Here is a 20,576-nt window from a genome sequence, read left to right as displayed (position 1 = left end):
CTAATTAACCTAAGAACATCACACAATACCTAGTCATCACGAGGCAGAGAAAATCCCTGACCCCGCTGGAAATCGAACCCGGGAACCCGGGAAGCGAGAACGCTACCGCACGACCACGAGCTGCGGACGCAGTTTGGTCCCTTGAGAAGTCACACACATTCTTTTGTTGCACAACAGCGTTCTCACACTGTAACAGCACGTCCACTACTTAACAATGCCTGCTCGACACGAAATAAGATATAGTAGTTAATGAACAGATGCTAGTGGAAACGGTCTCCACTGATTTTTTGAGGGTGTTTTCCGTGGACTGTATTGGTATATTATTCAATACAGTTAAAATTCAGACATTTTGGCCGTTGGCAAATGCTTCTGCAACATAGCTACAATTAACAGCTAAATGTTGGTGTGACAGTTATTTATCAATAATCAATACTTTTAGATTTTCGTGCAACTGATAATTCTTTGTTGATGATCGATTGTAGTTAGTGACATCATCGTTTCGTAACAAAAAAAAAAAAAAAAAAAAAAAAATGGCTCTGAGCACTATGGGACTTACTGCTGAGGTCATCAGTCCCCTAGAACTTAGAACTACTTAAACCTAACTAATGCGAACCTGCGACCGTAGCGGTCGCGCGGTTCCAGACTGTAGCGCCTAGAACCGCTCGGCCATCGCGGCCGGCCGTTTTGTAACAGATGTAGGCCATTTGATTTAGTGGCTTTGATGAATCACAGAAGTTCACACATGTCTATTACTGTCGCAACGCCGGGAATAATAGTAAATAAGTACTTACTGTATAGTACGATGAACACATGATTAATTTGTAGGAGATTTGGAGATACTGAGGGCGTGAATTTTAGTACAGAGAGCCTCTGGTACTAGCAACGACTCTTGGCCGGCTGGGCAACGACTCAAACTGAGCTTGGATGCCCGCATCTCGTGGTCGTGCGGTAGCGTTCTCGCTTCCCACGCCCGGGTTCCCGGGTTCGATTCCCGGCGGGGTCAGAGATTTTCTCTGCCTCGTGATGGCTGGGTGTTGTGTGCTGTCCTTAGGTTAGTTAGGTTTAAGTAGTTCTAAGTTCTAGGGGACTTATGACCACAGCAGTTGAGTCCCATAGTGCTCAGAGCCATTTGCACCATTTTGAGCTTGGATGACAGACATGGCCACGTCATTCCACGCTGCTTCAGACCATTGAGAGTGATCATCAATCGTAGTGGCTGGTGATTAGTGGCGTGCAAGTCTCTCGGCAGCCGGTGACCAGCTGTTTTCCGTGGTTGAGAGACCGGAGAATATCCTGGCCGGGGTGACAGTCGAATACACGCTGTGTCGAGTTAGGGCAGAACAGCCGGGGCAGCAAGGACTCTTGCTGTCTTGTTATAAACAATTCACGGGAAACTTGAGATGAGGCACGCAGCCATTGGCCTTCGCGCGTCAGGAATGTGACGGCAGTTGTCCAAATTACCTTCTATACAAACCACAAGTGATTATGTCGTGTACCCAATGGCACTGACCAGATGTATTCAGTGGTTGAGAGATCGGAGAACATGCTGGCCAAAAATAATGCCATATGCACAACTGGCTTTCGTTCGAAAGACGAAGTGGTGACACTTCTGTGCTCAAGTTCTGACACATTACGACCCTGAAATAAATTCAAAAACGGTAATTTCAATGATTTAATATAAATTAAAAAAAGGTTAGGTGTCACAAGATGGTGGGTGCGAGTATTGTCGACCACAAAACGTACAGTCGTGCTCGAAAGTATCTGAACGACCTGAATTCCATTTTACCTGATTCGCATGCAACCCGCATAACGCAGCTGTCTAGCAGGTCCTCTAATCGCTCCTCGGTACAGTCGTTTGACTACTGAAAATGGTTCCAATAAGTCACCACTAGAAAACTCTGCTCTGTATCGCAATAGCTCAAGATGTTAAGTTATACCACGATACTGCAAATATCAGGGAACACCTTATCACAAATAAGACTGTCCTTAAGGCTTGTAAGCACACATTTATTACAATAAATGACATACCTGAAATGAAACCACTCTCATTATTACGTCAGATAGGTAATGCATGTAGTAAATTCGTCGTATTCATGATTTCCTCTACAAAGTAACATACCGCACTTATTACTTAACACAAAATGTCATTATTCACGAGCAGCTAGCTCAGAATATGTACGAACTTCAAATGACACGACGAACCGTCTCGTTCTGCATATCGATTCAAATCCACGTTATGCAGACTAAGCAAAGATTTCGTGACTAACGGAAACTATCAGTCATTCCTGACTATGCATACAGAGAGTGATGTACCTAGATTTTAGACAGTTTCAGTTGGCAAATATCAACTTTAAATTACATAACGTAAACATTTTTAACGGACAGGAATTACTACCCAACATCTATAGTCCCTGTTGACGAACTACGAGAGATGTTAAATATTGCTCATTCACAAGCAACTTACTTGAAATGCCGTGAGGTAAAGCTTTGGGTTGGAGAGGGATTCGAACCCAGAACCTAATCAGATTGTTATCGAAGCACAATCAACTGTGCATATCGGATTTTCTTGACAGTAGCTAGATGTTTTAACTGAAATGACGAGACGAAACATTAATTTTTTCCTTCCCAGGACTCCAACCGGACACCTATTGCTGTTATATTCTAGAGAAAACGAACGTTAAATGTGGGATTGTTACACCAGCAGCGACATGTGAGCATGTTTGAACTATAAATAATATGACTGGGAATCGAACCCCACACATATCGTTGTAGACAACACACAAAGAGACGTCAGCTACCGAATTTTTCTCCACCAGCATCCTTGAACTTACATTGATCTCGCAAATAGTTCTGTGTCTCATTGGGAGTCAAAAACGTCAGATATCGTTAGTGTTGACAACGAATGAAAATACATTAAAAATCAAAACTGTTATCCACCAGCAGATAGGTGTTCTCATGCTAGAGCATGATAATACATTATGAAAAGTTTAGTGCTGGGCCAGGATTCGAACCCATTCACGCGCAATATGTGCAGATGTTGAAGAATCTGCAGTTTTGAACAAACAACTAATTGTAGTCGAGCTGTATTGTCACGAAAGGTACAAATTTTGCGTTAAGGGCGGTCTGAGTTGCATTCCCAGTTAGAACCAATTTTATCGACATACAGAAGCTCAAATAAAAGATGGAATATGCGTCCTATGACCCTACATAGCGTTTGTTTCGTCACTAGAAATAAATAACTAGTATAATAAAGGTTACTGGTGGTAGTGTTTCTACATGTCGCCACTCCTGACTTTATTGTGGTTCAACCTAACGTCTACTCGGTAGAGAAGGAATATCGTGACTAATGTGAATTTCAGACCACAACGCCATTACACCTTCTTCACTTGACGTAACCAGAAGAGAATAGAATCTGTCTCTCCCTATCAAAAATCATCGGCAGAAGTTGGAATCGAACCCAGACCGTAAGTATATGAACCTATTATCAATCCAACAGACCACTGAACCCGCTCCTCATAACGCCATTGCGCCACACTGGATCGGAATTCTGACACACAGGCTCCCTGTAGTTTTTTGCAGCATGTTTAGTACATTCATTTACTTGGTTGACCAAATCGGAATGAACTAGCTGCCTCAGTTACCCAGCGCATACGTTGACTCTATTTTGTAATCACCGAAGTAAAATGAAGTAACTGCCACCTACACAGAACTGCCAACAGCGTAGGATGCAGAAATTTAAATAGGAAGTGTTCCTTTCCACTTGAGCTACTCTATTGCTCTATCTGTTCGCTGAAAACGTCGTGCAATGCAAAAGAAAAGCTGTAACTCTCTGTCTCTCAGAAGTCTAAAACCGGTCATATGCATTATCTCACAGCATTGTGGAATGCGGAAGTTCTGGAGGAATTGTTACTGACTTCTGGAGGTGCTGTAGCTACTTGTCAGCTAGTAGTGTAATGGTAAGCGTCGTGCACCATAGATGAGATGTCGCGAGTTCCAATACATTCACGGTTACATCTTTGAAAAAGCATCTTGTGTGTAGAGGGGTTTGATTCCCAGTCAGCACTAAACTCTTCGTCATATTACACTACTGGCCATTAAAATTGCTACACCAAGAAGAAATGCAGATGACAAACGGGTATTCATTGGACAAATATATTATACTAGAACTGAAATGTGATTACATTTTCACGCAATTTGAGTGCATTTATTCTGAGAAATCAGTGCCCAGAACAACCACCTCTGGCCGAAATAACAGCCTTGATACGCCTGGACATTGAGTCAAACAGAGATTGAATGGGGTGTACAGGTACAGCTGCCCATGCAGCTTCAACACGATACCACAGTTCATCAAGAGTAGTGACTGGCGTATTGTGACGAGCCAGTTGCTCGGCCACTATTGACCAGACGTTTTCAATTGGTGAGAGATCTGGAGAATGTGCTGGCCATGGCAGCAGTCGAACATTTTCTGTATCCAGAAAGGCCCGTACAGGACCTACAACATGCGGTCGTGCATTATCCTGCTGAAATGTAGGGTTTCGCATGGATCGAATGAAGGGTAGAGCCACGGGTCGAAACACATCTGAAATGTTATGTCCACTGTTCAAAGTGGCGTCAATGCGAACAAGAGGTGAACGAGACGTGTAACCAATGGCACACCATACCATCACGCCGGGTGATACGCCAGTATGGAGATAACGAATACACGCTTCCAATGTGCGTTCACCGTGATGTTGCCAAACACGGTTGCGACCATCATGATGCTGTAAAGAGAATTTGGATTCATCCAAAAAAATGACGTTTTGGCATTCCTGCACCCAGGTTCGTCGTTGAGTACACCATCGCAAGCGCTCCTGTCTGTGATGCAGCGTCAAGGGTAACCACAGCCATGGTCTCCGAGGCCGGCCGCTGTGGCCGAGCGCTTCTAGGCGCTTCAGTCCGGAACCGCGCTGCTGCTACGGTCGCAGGTTCGAATCCTGCCTGGGGCATGGATGTGTGTGATGTCCTTAGGTTAGTTAGGTTTAAGTAGTTCTAAGTCTAGGGGACATGACCTCAGATGTTAAGCCCTATAGTGCTTAGAGCCATTTGAACATTTTTTTTGGTCTCCGAGCTGATAGTCCATGCTGCTGCAAAACGTCGTCGAACTGTTCGTGCAGATGGTTGTTGTCTTGCAAACATCTCCCTCTGAATCGAGACGTGGCTGCTCGATCCGTTGCAGACATGCGGATAAGATGCCTGTCATCTCGACTGCTAGTGATACGAGGCCGTTGGGATCCAGCACGGCGTTCCGTATTACCCTCCTGAACCCTCCGATTCCATAATCTGCTAACAGTCATTGGATCTCGACCAACGTGAGCAGCAATGGCCCGATAAACCGCAATCGCGATAGGCTACAATCCGACCTTTATCAAAGTCGGAAACGTGATGGTACGCATTTCTCCCCCTTACACGAGGAATCACAACAACTTTTCACCAGGCAACGCCGGTCAACTGCTGTTTGTGTATGAGAAATCGGTTGGAAACTTTCCTCATGTCAGCACGTTGTACGTGTCGCCACTGGCGCCAACCTTGTGTGAATGCTCTGAAAAGCTAATCATTTGCATATCACAGCATCTTCTTCCAGTCGGTTAAATTTCGCTTCTGTAGCACATCATCTTCGTGGTGTAGCAATTTTAATGGCCAGTAGTGTATGTCTAGTTCAAACACGCACACATGTCGGTGCTGGTGTAACAAACCCATATTTAACGTTCGTTTTCTGTAGAATATAACAGCGATAGGTGTCCGGTTGGAGCCCTGGGAAGGAAAAAATTAATGTTTCACCTCGTCATTTCAGTTAAAACATCTAGCTATTGCTGAGAAAATCCGATATGCACGGCTGATTGTGCTTCGATAACAATCTGATTTGGTTCTGGGTTCGAATCCCTCTCCAACCCAAAGCTTTATCTCTCGGCATTTCAAGTAAGTTGCTTGTGAATGAGCAATATTTAACATCTCTCGTAGTTCGTCAACAGGGACTATAGATGTTGGGTAGTAATTCCTGTCCGTTAAAAATGTTTACGTTATGTAATTTAAAGTTGATATTTGCCAACTGAAACTGTCTAAAATCTAGGTACATCACTCTCTGTATGCATAGTCAGGAATGACTGATAGTTTCCGTTAGTCACGAAATCTTTGCTTAGTCTGCATAACGTGGATTTGAATCGATATGCAGAACGAGACGGTTCGTCGTGTCATTTGAAGTTCGTACATATTCTGAGCTAGCTGCTCGTGAATAATGACATTTTGTGTTAAGTAATAAGTGCGGTATGTTACTTTGTAGAGGAAATCATGAATACGACGAATTTACTACATGCATTACCTATCTGACGTAATAATGAGAGTGGTTTCATTTCAGGTATGTCATTTATTGTAATAAATGTGTGCTTACAAGCCTTAAGGACAGTCTTATTTGTGATAAGGTGTTCCCTGATATTTGCAGTATCGTGGTATAACTTAACATCTTGAGCTATTGCGATACAGAGCAGAGTTTTCTAGTGGTGACTTATTGGAACCATTTTCAGTAGTCAAACGACTGTACCGAGGAGCGATTAGAGGACCTGCTAGACAGCTGCGTTATGCGGGTTGCATGCGAATCAGGCGAAATGCAATTCAGGTCTTTCGGACACTTTTGAGCATGACTGTACATCTCAGCACGGTGATAGAGCCAATGCTTCGTACCGACTTCGGCGTGAAGCTGAAAATGCAACACATAAGGGAAATTAACCACCACCAAAAACTTTTGAATGTTCGTGGGGCCTGTGTCCGACAGGTGTAGGCCGCACAATGACGTCATTAGTACACAATGACCGAATCATTCTTTGCATAGCTTGCGTGAAAATACTGCGAGATACAAATAAAATCTCAGTGACGTGTGGAGTAAGACGTAACGAAAAGTAATGACTGAACACGAAAAGTGTTCCGTTATTAACGTCCAATAACAATGTGCCGTTGACGCCCCTGTTCCACCCTCGATCCTCTGAAAACACATAATACAAATTAAAAATCATATAAAAGTGACATGGTTTTTGCTAGAACTAAAAGGCAGAATATCTTCATGACATATTAAGAAAACCTAATTATCATCTACATGATAATCTTTACAATGAGAATGGCAACCGTACCTTACGAGAGCGAGACAACGAAAGAGAAAACTCAAAAGAGATAACAAAAACATGCGAAGTACAAAAATATCAGATGGTCGAAATTAGTCCAGCGACTAGATATGATTTTTAGGTGTCGATACACTCACGTAAATGGGTAAATTAACAAACAGTTCATACATATAAAATTGGATGAAATAAAAAGTGATAATACAGGTTTGTGTTGGGAGCACCGCCGCTAACTCGCAGTTACCTCGAGATCCGCGTTAAAGGAGGCTGCAACAATGGCGCGTTCAAAAAAATGGTTCAAATGTCTCTGAGCACTATGGGACTTAACAGCTGAGGTCATCAGTCCCCTAGAACTTAGAACTACTTAATCCCAACTAACCTAAGGACATCACACACATCCATGCCCGAGGCAGGATTAGAACCTGCGACCGTAGCAGTAGCGCGGTTCCAGACTGAAGCGCCTAGAACCGCTCGGCCACAGCGGGCGGCAATGGCGCGTTCACCTGCTGACGTTGTCGTACTGTGAGGTAGATACTTGGCTAACTCCGGAGGTCGTCTCTTTGTGCTGTCTTGGTTCAGCGCTGACGAGCCCATCTCCTACCTCAGGGTACTTGACGCGACAGCATGATCCTGCATGGTCGAGGAACTGTAAGCCTAACTCCTCGCCGCTAGTCGAGTGGTTCCATTGAGATCCTACATAAGGTGTGCGATTCTCTATTCGCATGACGGTAGTGACACCGCGACCTACACTAGCAAGATACCCTGCCTTCGTTGACTTCCATTTCTATTTATTTATTTATTTATTATTATTATTATTTGTAGCCCGACATGAGTTCCACTGCAGTGTCAACCTCTTCATGTCAGAATAACACCTACACTTGTTGCATATATTCCAATCTCTGTTTTGCCCTACAGATTTTATCCCCTAAAATTCCCTCAACTAGCGCGGAGGTTATTTCTTGATGACTTAACACATACTCTACTAGTCTGTTTCTTCTTCTCAACAACGTGTTCTCACGTTCCTCTTCTCGCCTTTTATGCGGAGAACTCATATCTTATATAATGAGTCCACCTAGTTTCCAATGTCCTTCTACAGCAGTACATCTCCTCTTTTCTGTTTTTTTTCACATTTCATGATTCGCTTCCATACAGTGCTGTGGTCCAAACGTACGAATTTCTTCTTCATATTAAGGCCCATGTCTGATACTAGGAGGTTTTAGTTGGTGACGAATGCTCTCTTCACCATTGCTAATCTGCTAATTTGAATCCTCCTTTTTTCGTCCTACATGTATTATTCTGCTCCCAATGTCGCAGAATTCTTTAGTCTACTTCGTGCTCACCAGTTTGGGAGTTAAGTTTAGCGTTAATCTCATTACTGCTACTCCACATTACTTTCTGTGTTTCACTTTCAATCCACAGTGTGTTCTCACTAGTCTTATCACTCAACATTTCCAGTAATTTTTCTACTCTTTCACCGAGGATAGCAATGTCATCTGCAAGTCTTATCACTGACACATTTAATTCCACGCTTCATCTTTTGTTTTATTTCGGTCATTGTTTCTTTACCGTGTAGATTGAAGAGCAAATATTGTAAACTGCATCGCTGTTTTATACTCTTTCCTATCCTAGTACTTCATTCTTGGTGTACCATTTTTCAACACAAAAGACATAATCCCATCTTCTCATAAGCAACCAATATTAAAGTGCGATTACTGAATGAGAAATCTGCTACTTAATCTTTTCCTCTATACAGGATATAGATGTTGTTAATACTACCTACTCCCATTTCTCTGAAATGGTACCCATTTGCACAGCGAAGAATGTCAATTTAATATTTGTTGCACTGTTTTAATGAAGTTGCAGTTGCATTCTGAGTTTCGTCTACGCAGTGATGTAAATATCTTTCTTATTCAATTGATGCTACAGACGAATGTTGAACCTTACGTGGACTGATAATGCAAAGAATGAGGAGGTTCTTCTCAGAATCGGAGAAGAAAGGAATAGATGGAAAACACTGACAAGAAGAAGGGACAGGGTGGTAGGACATCTGTTAAGACATAAGGGAATAACTTACATGGTACCAGAGGGAGCTGTGTAGGGTAAAAACTGCAGCGGAAGACAGAAACTGGTATACATCCAGAAAATAGTTGAGGAGGTAGGTTGCAAGTGCTACTCTGAGATGAAGAGGTTAGCACAGGAAAGGAATTCGTGGCGGACCTCACAAACCATTCAAAAAAAAAATTGATTATTAATATGGTTACGTCCAAGTAAATGTGTCACACATTTCGACGAAAAACCTGAAGAAAGGAAAAGGATGTCCAATTTTTCTGATAAATTTAGAAGTGGAAGAACATTATTTTTGTTGATTATTATTCATTAATACAGAATTATTTCTTTTAATTTATATTTGACTTATACTTTATACATGATTCGAACTGAAGATCTAGTCTATTAACCTAGAACAGGAAGTTTTTTCACAAAATAATAACATGTTAGGCATCGTTTATGAAAACTTTTCTAGGTTGCGTAAGGGATAATGTTTTCGCTATAGCTTTATTTCACTTCCCACAATACAGGGTGAACGTTAATAAAATCGACTAACTGTAGGGACCGATTCCTGGCTGGAAATGCAGGAAAGGAGATCCTATGAACATGTGTAGGGAAATGTATCGTTGCCACGATAGACGACTCTGATTGACAGTTCCATTGACCACGTGCCGTGTGTTCCTTGTGTGTTGCGGTCTGTGTGATTTTTTTTTCCTTTATTGATTTTCGAAGGGGGCGGGCTGGCAGCAGCTTAGTACGCCGCTCTTCAGCCTACAGAATTTTTAAAACATAAGACGAAGGTAATAAACAATAAAAACAGGCGGTAAAACGGTGACTTTAATTGTAAAACGGCGGAAAATCGTGGAAAGTTAAAACATAAAACAAAGGGTTGGCGATGCTAATAAATTTCACAGGAAGTAGACAGGTAAAATAGTAGACAGACAATTAAAAAACACGGCATCAGTCTGGTTTCTGTTCGCAAGAGATATAAAAATCACACCCAGTGACAGTATGATTGCCGTTTGCAACACATTGGAAAAGACACACAACACTTAACACTCACTGAAAACACTGCACTAAAAAGTTGGCATGAAGACTACACACCACAGCCAAGGGCAGAGGGGGGGGGGGGACCTGGGCAGATGAGGGAAAAACGAAGTGGGGGGGGGGGGGGGTGGAACCGACGGAGGGAGAGAACTCATAAGGAGGGGCAGGGCAGATGCAAGAGGGAATGGGGAATGCAAAAGGACTCAGGGGAGAGAAGGGAGGCAGAGAGAGGGTAGGCAGGGAAAAAACAAGATGGAAGGGGGGAAGAGGGAGCCCACGAAAAGGACAGAAGAAGGTAAGGATAAGAGCTGATAGGAGGGATAACTGGAGGGGTATCATCTAGGAGGGGGAGTCGACAGATGTCACCTTGGGAAAGGAGATGAAGGGTGTAGAGATGGGGGGTATGGGGGACATAACGGTGAAGTCCCAGCAGTGGGCGGGGGGTTGAAGAGGGGAGGAGCTACCAGGGGATGAGGGATCAAGGCAGCGGGAGATGTAGTATGCAGATATGTTCGAGGAATAGGAGCAGATGGGGGAAAGGAATCAGGTCGTAGAGGATCCGTGTGGGGGAAGGGAGGCATATACAGAAGGCGAGGCAAAGTGCATGGCGCTCAAGGATCTAGACGGACTTATAGAATTTGGGGGGTGGGGGTGGATATCCAGACAGGACTGGAATAACAGAGGATGGGACGGATTAAGGATTTGTAGGTGTGGAGGATGGTAGAGGGGTTCAACCCCCATGTCCGGCCAGAGAGGAGTTTGAGGAGTTGGAGGCGGTTGTGGGCTTTGGGTTGGATAGAGTCGAGATGAGAGATCCAGGTGTGACGGTCAATGGTGAAGCCAAGGTAGGTGAAGGTGGGGGAGAGGCTGACAGGATGGGCGCAGATGGTAAGGAAAAAATCAAGGAGCTGGAAGGAGCGAGTGGTACGATCTACGATGATTGCCTGGGTCTTGGGTCTGTGTCATTGAGGCAGCGTACTGTAAGCAGCAGAATGGTCCGGTATTCATGTTAGGAACAATCCGTGATGGTGATTGTGTACAGCCAAGCAGGTGGTCTAGAGGCAGGATGGCTAGTCAACCCCTTTTTCTCGGCTGCTTCTCGACGTGAATATCAGACCACACTGCATCAATGACACAGCCTGTAACACACAAGGGACACAGGGCACATGGTCAGAACCGTCATTGGTTAGCGCCATCTACCATGAAACGATGAATTTCCAGACACATGTTCACAGTACCCTTTTTCCTCCATTTACAGTGAGAAATCCGACCTTGCAATTTGTCCTTTCGATATTATTTACACTGCATGTCGTACTACATCTTAAGAGCGTCATATTTGTTATTTGACCACACACGGATCTTCATGTTATGGTATTATCGAAATGTCATGTAAGTTGTCAACGGTGATATGTAAGAAGCATTATAATGACGATCCCTGTATGATCAAATTATGAATATGATACAATTTGCAGTCTGCACCAGAGCACTGATTCACAGTTTTAATCTGCCAGGAAGTTTACAATGACAACACGATCCGCTGCAGTGTGAAAATTCATCCTGCAATGACTCTCCCAGGCTGTGGCTAAACCATGTCTCCAAAGTATCCTTTCTTCCTGGAATGCTAGTCCCGCAAGCTATCCAGGGGAGCTTCTGTGGGAAAAAAAAGAAAAATAGAGTACTTGCCCACGGAATGCAAAGGTCCCTGGTTCGAGCTCCGGTCTAACACGTACTTTGAAGCTGTCAGGAAGTTATGAATATGATTTTCTTAATATTTAGCCTACTACGAGATGCAATCTGACTAATTTCGAAAGGACAATAATGAAGCACTTAACAAATGTAACAAAGCCTAAATTTGCTATAGTGTTTCCAGCAGGAAATGAAGCGACAGTAAAATGCTGATAACGTCTCTTAATGATAAGAAATTCACTGATTTTTTAACCTTCGTTGTTAATTTTAAAAATTATAACTGCAACTGGGGCCCTGAGGAAAAAATGACATTGTTACTGAATTAAACAGTCTATCTGATCAAAAGTATCCGGATAGACATTAGTGGACATTAATGCAGAGCAAGTCCACCCTTCACCTTCATGATAACTTGAACTCTACTGGGGACACTTTCAATGAGGCGTGTGAATATCTGTGGAGGAACGGCAGACCATTGTTCCTGAAGAGCCAAAACCAGAGAAGGTAGGGTGCTGCAGTCATGGACTGTGCGGCTTGTACCGGCGGAGGTTCGTCCTCCCTCAGGCATTGTGCGTGTTTGTCCTTAGGATAATTTAGGTTAAGTAGTGTGTAAGCTTAGGGACTGACGACCTTAGTAGTTAAGTCCCATAAGATTTCACACACATTCGAACTGTTCCTCTACTGTAAGCACCATCGAATGCTGTAAAACGTTCATATCCTTCAGCATTTAACGTTTTCTTAAGCGCAATAAGGAGACCAAATCCAACCAACCGTGTCTGTGGATCACTGCTGGCACCACACATGATGACAGGCAACGTCTTCCAGGCATTCACCTCCAGACTCATCCAACGGTTTGCCACAGAATATAGTGTGATTCATTACTGCAAACAACTCGTTTCTCGCTGTCAGGTGGCGTCAACCTTTACGTCACCCCAAGCGTCACTGGCACACTCTGTAAGAGGAGTTGCTCGGTCATTGTACCCCATCCTTTTTAACACCGCACAGACAGCCACTGTGCTAGTTGGACTGACGATAGCTCTTTGGAGCTCACGAGTGACTCCTTCCTCGGATCTCATGCTATTTTTGTGTAATGTCTCTCCTCAGTGCTGAGTGGTTTCCGTCCATCAGTACATAGGGTCTAGGTAGTCTTGGTTTAGCTATGGTTGTTCCTTACCATTTTCCACTTCGGAGTCATATTACCAACAGTCGACTGGGGTAACTTTAAAATGGTTAAAATGACGCTGATGGATTCTTACTCAGCTGCCATCCAGTGACTAATCCACTTTCGAAGTCAATGAGCACTGCTGATCGACCCGCTGTGCTGATATTGCTTCTCTGCTGCCAATACTATATAACTGATGTGAAGCCACCACACAACTGTTATTTAAGCAAGTTGTCAATCGTGTGATTATTACCATAACATGTTTCATGACAACATTATCCCATTTGCAAGGAAACCAGATAAAACAATGTTCCTTATATCTACAGGAATTTAAGGATTACAGACATTTTGAGTTATAGTTTACCTTAAAAATTTTTTTCACCATTAGCCGTTGTCACAACTTAGAAACAAGGTGCACACGTGCACATCAAACATCACAAGTCGATGCATCCACCGTTTGTGCTGAGCATTAGGCTTCAAGTAAATATCATCGCTGGTAGGTGATGGCAGCGGCTCTCAATTTGCAACTGTACCTCGGGAACTGCGGCTGCACCGGCTTGTGATGTTTCAGGTTTTATGGTCTGAGTTGACAACGCACGTGTGCATCTTGTTTTTATGTTGTGACGAGGCATAATGCCACAAAAAACTTTCGCCTTATATAGGAGTGTCCGGATACTGTTGATCAGTTACTATATATGAATGTCGTCAGCACACTCCGTCGAGAAAAAGAAAAACGAGTAAAGCGTACGGTGCGGTTCCGCAGGTGACGAAGCAATGGCGAACATCAAGGGCGCGATGCGCGCCTACCACAAGCTGACGTGCGTCCGCTTCCGGCCGTACACGGGCCGCGAGACGGACTACATCTACATCACGCACGGCAACACGGGCTGCTGGTCGAGCGTGGGGCGGCTGGGCGGCGCGCAGGAGGTCAACCTGCAGGACCCGGGCTGCACCGGCACGCTGGGCACGCCCGCGCACGAGCTCATGCACGCGCTCGGCTTCCTGCACGAGCAGAACCGCTACGAGCGCGACAAGTACGTCACCATCAACTGGCAGAACATCGAGCCAGGTGAGTCGCACTCTGCGCGCGCGCCGCGGGGAGGCGTCGCAGTACATCTACATCTACCGGGTGATCAAAAAGTCAGTATAAATTCGAAAACTTAGTAAACCACGGAATAATGTAGATAGAGAGGTAAAAATTGACACACGTGCTTGGAATGACATGGGGTTTTATTAGAACAAAAAAAAAGTTCACAAAATGTCCGACAGATGGCGCTGGACAGCAAAATGTCAGCGACTGCGCATGACAATCGTGTATAAAAGGAGATGTAATGAGAGAGAGAATACCAAAACCCAGGCGATCATTGCAGGCGAAACCACCCCTTCCTTCCGCCACCTTGATTTCTATCTCACCATCTATGGCCGTCCTATCGCCCTCACCCCCACTCTCAAGTACCTTGGCGTCACCCTCGACCGCCGCCTCTCCTGGACCCCCCATCTCTGGACAATCCAAGCCAAGGCACGCTCCCGACTCCGTCTCTTCAATCTCCTTTCCGGCCGTACGTGGGGTCTGGACCCCTCCACCATCCTCCACACCTATAAATCCCTCATCCGCCCTATCCTTTGTTATGCCCATCCGGCCTGGATCTCCACCCCCCCTCCTACCTTTTATAAATCCCTTCAAATCCTTGAACACCATGCTGTCCGCCTCACCTATCGCATCCGTCTCCCCTCCTCCACCCGGATCCTGTACGACCTCATTCCATTCCCCCACCTCCTCCTTTTCCTTGAAAGGATACGGATCCTGTATACCTCCCGTAAACTCGATCCTCCTCATCCGCTCGTCTCGCCCATCCTCTCTGCCCCCCGCCCGCTGCCGCGCCTGTATTCCCACGTCCCACCCGGTCTCCATCTCTCCACCCTCCTTACCCTCTCCCAAGGTGGCTTCCGCCAGCTTCCCCTCCCTGATGATGTCCTCCTCCCCTCCATCTACCCCTCCTATCAAATTTGATCCTTCCCCCACTTCCTGTGTCTTTTCCATTAGGCACCCTCCCTCCCTTCTCTCTCTCTTTCCCCCATCCCCCTTCATCCACCCTCTTCCCCCAGGTTTCCCCTCCCCCTTCCTCCCTTCCCCCTATCTCCCCTACCCGTGGCATCTCTGCTCTCCCGCCTCCCTTTCCCACCCCCACCCCCCTCCTCCTCTCTTGGTAGGTCCCCGGACTCGTACACGCTCTGTGGACATTCGCGCGCCGGAGATCATCGCCATCAGTGTCTCGTGTGTGTGCCTTCGTTTTGTGTTTCGTGTTCTTTCGCCGTCACGCCACCACTGTTCACGTGTGCTGTCGCAGTCGTCCGTGTTATGTGCGCCGTGTCAACAAGTGTTAGTGTTTTTTCTCGTCCAGCGTGAACGGCTTCATGTTTATTGTTTTTCGTGTCTACAGTTTTTGCCCGCCGTTTTTATTGTATTATCTGTGCCACCTCTATGTCATATTATTGTACCACTCACGGCTGAAGAGCAAGCATACTATGCTGCTGACAGCCCGCCTTGTAAAAGGTGCTTAAAATAACAATAAAGAAAAAAAAAGAGAGAATCAGATGTGCCAGCAGGTGCAGCATGTTGACGTTACCTGAAAAGGCGCTTTTAGTGAAGCTGTATTATCAGAATGGGGAATGTGCTAGTTCAGCGTTACGATCCTATCGCCATAGCAAGAGGATTCGAACGGGTAAAGGTTCGTCGACAAATGCAGCTGTGGCGAGAATGATTCCGAAGTTCGAAGCCATGGGTTGTTTAGACGTTAGACCCCGTAGTGGCCGACCGAGCACAAGGCGTAATGCTGCTGAGACGGTTCAGAAAGAAATGGAGACTGTAGCGGATTCGTCTATGCACGGGGAAGTCAGAGCTCGTGCAGTCGCACGTCGCACCGGTATTCCATACACTACTGTTTGGTTGGCACTGAGGCGTACCCTCCGATGCTATCCGTACAAAATCCATCGGCATCATGAACTGTTACCTGGCGATTTAGTGAAGCGGAGGGCATTTGTAGCGTGGGCATTTAAAAATACGGCGGAAGATGACGATTGGTTGAGTAACGAGATGTGGACGGACGAAGCTCGTTTCACGCTCCGAGGGTCTGTCAACGCCCACAACTGCAGAATTTGGGCTACCGAAAATCCTAGAATTGTCGAGGAAACTCTATTGCACGACGAGAAAGTCACGGTATGGGTTGGATTTACCACATCGGGCCTTTTTTCTTCGAGGAAATGCGTGATTCTGCTTTTGTATCTGCTACCGTGATGGGTGAGAGGTACGCCGATATGTTACAGAATTGCATCATCCCCAGCCTGGCTGATAAACACCTGCTGGAACGTAAGATTTTTATGCAGGATGGCGCTCTACCCAATTTTGCTAGACCCGTGAAAGATCTCTTGCGCGCGTCGTTTGGTGATGATCGTGTGCTCAGCCGCCACTTTGGTCATGCTTGGCCTCCCAAGTCCCCAGATTATTGGCTTTGGGGTTACCTGAAGTCGCAAATGTATCGTAATCGACCGACATCTCTAGGGATGCTGAGAGACAACATCCGACGCCAATGCCTCACCATAATTCCGGACAGCCGGCCGGAGTGGCCGTGCGGTTCTAGGCGCTGCAGTCTGGAACTGAGTGACCGTTACGGTCGCAGGTTCGAATCCTGCCTCGGGCATGGATTTGTGTGACGCCCTTCGTTAGTTAGGTTTAATTAGTTCTAAGTTCTAGGTGACTGATGACCTCAGAAGTCGCATAGTGCTCAGAGCCATTTGAACCATTTTTGAACTCTGGACATGCTTTACAGTGCTGTTCACAATATTATTCCTCGACTAAAGCTCTTGTTGAGGAATGATGGTGGACATATTGAGCATTTCCTGTAAAGAACATCATCTTTGCTTTGTCTTACTTTGTTATGCTATTTATTGCTATTCCGATCAGATGAAGCGCCATCTGTCGGACATTTTTTGAACTTTTGTATTTTTTTGGTTCTAATAAAACCCGATGTCATTCCAAGCATGTGTGTCAATTTGTACCTCTCTATCTACATTATTCCGTGATTTATTCAGTTTTCAAATTTATACTGACTTTTTGATCACCCGGTACATGGATACTATGCAAATCACATTTAAGTGCCTGGGAGAGGGTTCATTGAACCACCTTCACAATTCCCTATTATTCAAATCTCGTATAGCGAGCGGAAAGAACGAACACCTATATCTTTCCGTACGAGCTCTGATTTCCCTTATTTTATCGTGGTGATCGTTACGCCCTATGTGTCAAAATATTTTCGCATTCGGAGGAGAAAGTTAGTGATTGGAATTTTGTGAGAAGATTCCGTCGCAACGAAAAACGCCTTTCTTTTAATGATGTCCAGCCCAAATCCTGAATCATTTCTGTGACACTCTCTCCCATATTTCGCGATAATACAAAATGTACTGCCCTTCTTTGAACTTTTTCGATGTGTTCAGTCACTTCTATGTGTTAAGGATCCCACACAGCACAGCAGTATTCTAAAAGAGGACGGACAAGCGCAGTGTAGGCAATCTTCTTAGTAGGTCTGTTACAATTTCTAAGTGTCCTGCCAATAAAACGCAGTCTTTGGTTAGCCTTCCCCACAACATTTTCTGTGTGTTCTTTCCAATTTAAGTTGTTCGTAATTGTAATACCTAGGTATTTAGTTGAGTTTACTTCTTTTAGATTAGACTGATTTATCGGGTAACCGAAATTTAACAAATTCCTTTTAGCACTCACGTGGATGACCTCACACTTTTCGTTATTTATGGTCAACTGCCAATTTTCGCACCATTCAGATATATTTTCTAAATCGTTTTGCCATTTTGTTTTGATCTTCTGCTGATTTTATTAGTCGATAAACGACAGCGACATCTGCAAACAACGGCTGTTCAGATTGTCTCCCAAATCGTTTATATAGATAAGGAACAGCAAAGGGCCTATAATACTACCTTGGGGAACGCCAGAAATGACTTCTGTTTTACTCGATGACTTTCCGTCAATTACTACGAACTGTGACGGTATTCCACAAGTACGCAATTTCACTACCAGCCGCTTCTGTGATACAGTGTCAAAAGCCTTCCGGAAATCCAGAAATACGGAATCGGTCTGAAATCAGTAGTACTGAAATCACTAGTTTGTAACCATGTCAGCTGGCGCCGACGCTGCAACCTCAGTTGTCAGCATTGCTCCATTTACCACACTGACAATGCTACAGTTGATCAGAATGTAGGTTTCGCGACCGTTGGCTGTGAAGTTAATAGTTATCGGGTTATGGTACCGATCGACAGAGAGCGGCCAGTTCCCAAAAGAAGGCTTCAGCAAGAGGGTCGAGTCGATTAGGATTCGAAGTTTTTGAAAACTATACGATACGAAAACCCTGGAATTTCACGTGGATTTTTTCACATACGACTTCGCTACTCTTGTCACAACACGGGAGCTCCCCATCGCCAGCTCGTGGCGTGACTCTAGTAAACCACCCTCCATTTCTCTGTTCCCGCTTAATTTGTACACTACTTGCTAATATCTAGAGAAGATTACCATGTATTACAATACGGGGTTTCATGGCCGGCATTTGCGTCCTTGGTGAATTTTGTTTTATGGGCGTTAGGTCGTGCTTTAAGGAATATTCTTCTGCCTAACGTTTCGTCTCTTAATGCTGGAGGAATCAACAGAGGCTAGAACAACTCAGAGAACAGTGCGGCGTAGCAAAAGGTGGGAGTCGAATGTAGAACGGGTTGTGTAGGCCTAAATGCTTAACAATAATGAAATATATTTACTAATCACTTTCAACAACTCTACGCGCATACACCAGAAGACACAAGTAAGGTATTCAGCGTTCAAGTGAACAGAATCCAATACTTTAATATAGAACGCACGATAAAATGCAGTAATATGCCCCTGTGAATTTCACTAACTTTGCAACAAAGGAGGCAGCAAATACACCAAAAATAGTTCACAACAGTAAAAAGGAAACACACAATAAACTGTCTTATACAGGAATACCAATACTTAAAATATACCCAACAAAAGCTGACACCCTGACTAACAAGCATTTAACAAGAGAGTAAAAATCAGTGATCCGCAAGTCGAAGTTACCCTCTGCTTCGCAAAATGAATGAGAATAACAAAATAATGAACATCAGTGACAAGGAGAAATTTGAATGTCCCCGAAAACAACAATAAAATAAATTTTTACAACTTTAAAACACTAGGTTCTACAGTTCCCTACCGCATTTGATAACTGTGATTCATTGATAACTTAATTCGCTCAACCCAGACATAATCTGCACTGCAAGAAGGCATTGACAACAACAGGCATAATTTCCTCTAACACTCGTAGGCAGAAACACACAACAATACTAGACTCCTGGCCGCTCTGTGCTCCCTGGAATCATGAAGCCAAGCACCGTGCGCTACTGCAGACGGAAATGATGCCCCGTGTTGACAGCAGTCCATCGCCAGCCCCGACTGGAAGCTCACCAGGCTGCTTCGCTCCATGACATCCTGCTTCACATGTCCAATCAGCTGTTCTCTTCCGAAGTAGCTAGCTATGTTGTCTCCTAGCTAGCCTTCGTGATACTAAAAAAAATTATAACGAATGCTCATAGGTCGCTATTACAAGATGTTGGTGAGCTTCTTTATTGCGTTGACCGTGGTGTGAGATAATGTCCGAAATGTGGTATTCCCGGCACACTCTTGTGGATTGCTGAATGCTGAGTTCTCAACAATTTTCGCATAGAATGTCCCCTGAGTCTAGCTTTTCCTACCACTCAGCTTTCAAAGTCTGTTAATTGCCGTCGTGCGGCCATAATCACGTCGGTAATCTTTCCACGTGATCACCTGAGCACAAATGACAGCTCCGCCAGTGTACTGCCCTTTTATACCTTCTGTACGCGCTACTACCGCCATTTGCGTATATGCGCACCGCTGTCGCATGACTTTCGTCTCCTCAATAGAGACCCCAAGGATGTGTAGAGCGCCGCGCTGAGTGGCCGCACGGTTTGAGGCGCCATGTCAAGGAGTGAGCGGCCCCTCCCGCCGGAGGTTCGAGTCCTCCCTCGGGCATGTTCTTAGTATAAGTTAAAATTAGTTTAAACAGTGTCTAAGACTAAGGAATGATGACCTCAGCAGTTTGGTCCCTTAGAAATTAACACACACTTGATCATTTCATGTGTAGAGGCGTCTAGTAAAATAATGCTTTGAATGGAAAGTATTTCTGTAACACAACAGCAAAGGTATCGAAACGCTGTATCCAATTTCAACGTCTGCTGGGTAAAAGAGCTATACTGATTTATTGTTACCCTGATAATTATTATATTTGTTTTCCATTGCACATGTAAAACGTAAACTGGGATACCAAACAAACTTTTGAAACGTTAAAAATGTCTGGAATATCTAAGATGTAGTGGTACAGAGTACTTCTGGACTGCAGTTTCTAATGCAAACGAGCATTAAT

General features: G+C 44.6%; 1 protein-coding gene across 1 annotated transcript in view; it reads left to right on the top strand.

Moving 5' to 3' along the window:
* Positions 1–20,576, top strand: part of LOC124545614 (hatching enzyme 1.2-like) — a 146,953-nt gene that overhangs the window by 101,685 nt on the left and 24,692 nt on the right. The window contains exon 4 of the mRNA XM_047124562.1: positions 13,847–14,152. Coding sequence (XP_046980518.1) covers positions 13,847–14,152 — 306 coding nt within the window. The remainder of the gene's footprint in view (positions 1–13,846; positions 14,153–20,576) is intronic.

Source organism: Schistocerca americana, chromosome 8, assembly GCF_021461395.2.
Source record: "Schistocerca americana isolate TAMUIC-IGC-003095 chromosome 8, iqSchAmer2.1, whole genome shotgun sequence".
Taxonomy (NCBI): Eukaryota; Metazoa; Arthropoda; class Insecta; order Orthoptera; family Acrididae; genus Schistocerca; species Schistocerca americana.
The sequence above is the reverse complement of the archived record's forward strand: the minus strand, read 5'-3'. Positions and strand labels throughout refer to the sequence as shown.